This window comes from Trypanosoma equiperdum (assembly GCF_001457755.1).
Source record: "Trypanosoma equiperdum strain OVI genome assembly, contig: ctg_1714, whole genome shotgun sequence".
Classification (NCBI taxonomy): domain Eukaryota; phylum Euglenozoa; class Kinetoplastea; order Trypanosomatida; family Trypanosomatidae; genus Trypanosoma; species Trypanosoma equiperdum.
Window position 1 is genome coordinate 12073 of NW_027123743.1, and position 1468 is coordinate 13540.

Consider the following 1468-nt stretch of genomic DNA (forward strand, 5'->3'; position numbering starts at 1 on the left):
AGAACAGCGCGTCGTTCCTTAACGTCTGTGCGTTCCTTCGAGTCGTGTGCGTCCCCGCAGCAAACTGTTGGGGAAGCGGTCCCCTCCTCAGTGTTGATTGGCCTTCCGCGGCAGAGAGAGAAAACGAAATGCTGCCATGTTATGTAATGGCAATTTTAATTTATGTTTTGTTGTTCTACTCTGGAGATATTTCAGCGCCGACATTTGGCCTCGTGTTTGTTTTTCCATTCGCCCGCCTTTCTTTCTCCCCCTCTTTTGCTTACTGAGTGAAACAAAGCAAATGGTATCTGCAAACCCCTGATGATAATAATGGTAATAATAATAATAATATTAATTACTTTTAGTATTGTTTGGAGCAGAATACTAAAAGAAATGAAAAGGAAAGGAGGGGAGATGGAGGAGGAGAGGTTTCTGAAAAAAGAATATTGAAGATAGGAAAGAAGGGGAGTCAGCGAAAAGTATAGGAAACAAATGTGACTTTTTGCTTTCCATAATCGTTGTTATTGTTGCTGGTGTTAGGAAACGGTGTATCTCATTTAAAGGAAATTAATGTGAAGAAGCAGAAGCTGAAACGATAGATGGGATTCGGGGAGATTTCTCCATATTTGTAAACTTGTGAGCCACTTTTACTTCTTTGTGCGTGTGTGTCATTCCTGTTTTTTTTTTTTTGAGGGAGGAAAGGTGACTTTTCTGTATTTTTATGCGTGCATGGCGTCGTTTGCCTGTTCACTTTTTTTTTATTTTTCATTTTTATTTTTCCATATTATAGTTTTGTTTTTTTTCCCCCTATTGTTTTTTTTGGTTATATTTACTTACTGTTTTGTTTTGTGGTTCACTCCATGTTTCGTTCCACCTTGTTAGTTTTTTTTTGTCGGTACGAAAGAGAGAAAAGGGAAGGGGGGGGGGGAAAATGGAACAAAATAAAATCAAAGAAGCAGTTGAAATGGTGAAGCAAAGAGGTTAATTATATGAATTTGCGTGCGTTGCTACAAATGAAAGGGGTAAATTAATGGAACGTGTATTTATTGGTGCACTTCCGTGTCCGTAAATAAGTAAGAATGAAAATGAAAATAAACATATACATACACATACAGATACATATATATATATACACACACACACATATATATATATATATATATATATATTCATGTATATTTAGTTGTATGTGAGAGCGAATATATTTATACATATATCTGTACGCATTTTATATTTTTGTGTTTATATAAATCTTTGCGTGTGAGGTGCTGGCGGCATTGTTCTTTTCTTACCCTTTTTTTTTATTATTTAGAAAACCATCAACTGGAGTAATTCCGGCGTCCTCGGGGGTTTCATATTTGCGTATGGGTATTTGTTGACGTTATTGTTATTATTCATACGTTCCTTGTTTGTTAAATATTTAGTAGTATTAGTAGTAGTGCCGCTATCGTTGTATCTATAAATAATAAAAATAATAATAATAATAATA

General features: G+C 35.1%; 1 protein-coding gene across 1 annotated transcript in view; it reads left to right on the forward strand.

Annotated features, from left to right (window-relative positions):
• TEOVI_000695900 (uncharacterized protein) overlaps positions 1–147 on the forward strand; it is a gene marked incomplete at both ends in the record, with an annotated part of 2229 nt that extends 2082 nt beyond the window's left edge. Inside the window, one exon of the mRNA XM_067222900.1 lies at positions 3–147. Within this exon, the coding sequence (XP_067079001.1) occupies positions 3–147 (145 nt within the window). The remainder of the gene's footprint in view (positions 1–2) is intronic.
• Positions 148–1468: the final 1321 nt, after the last annotated feature.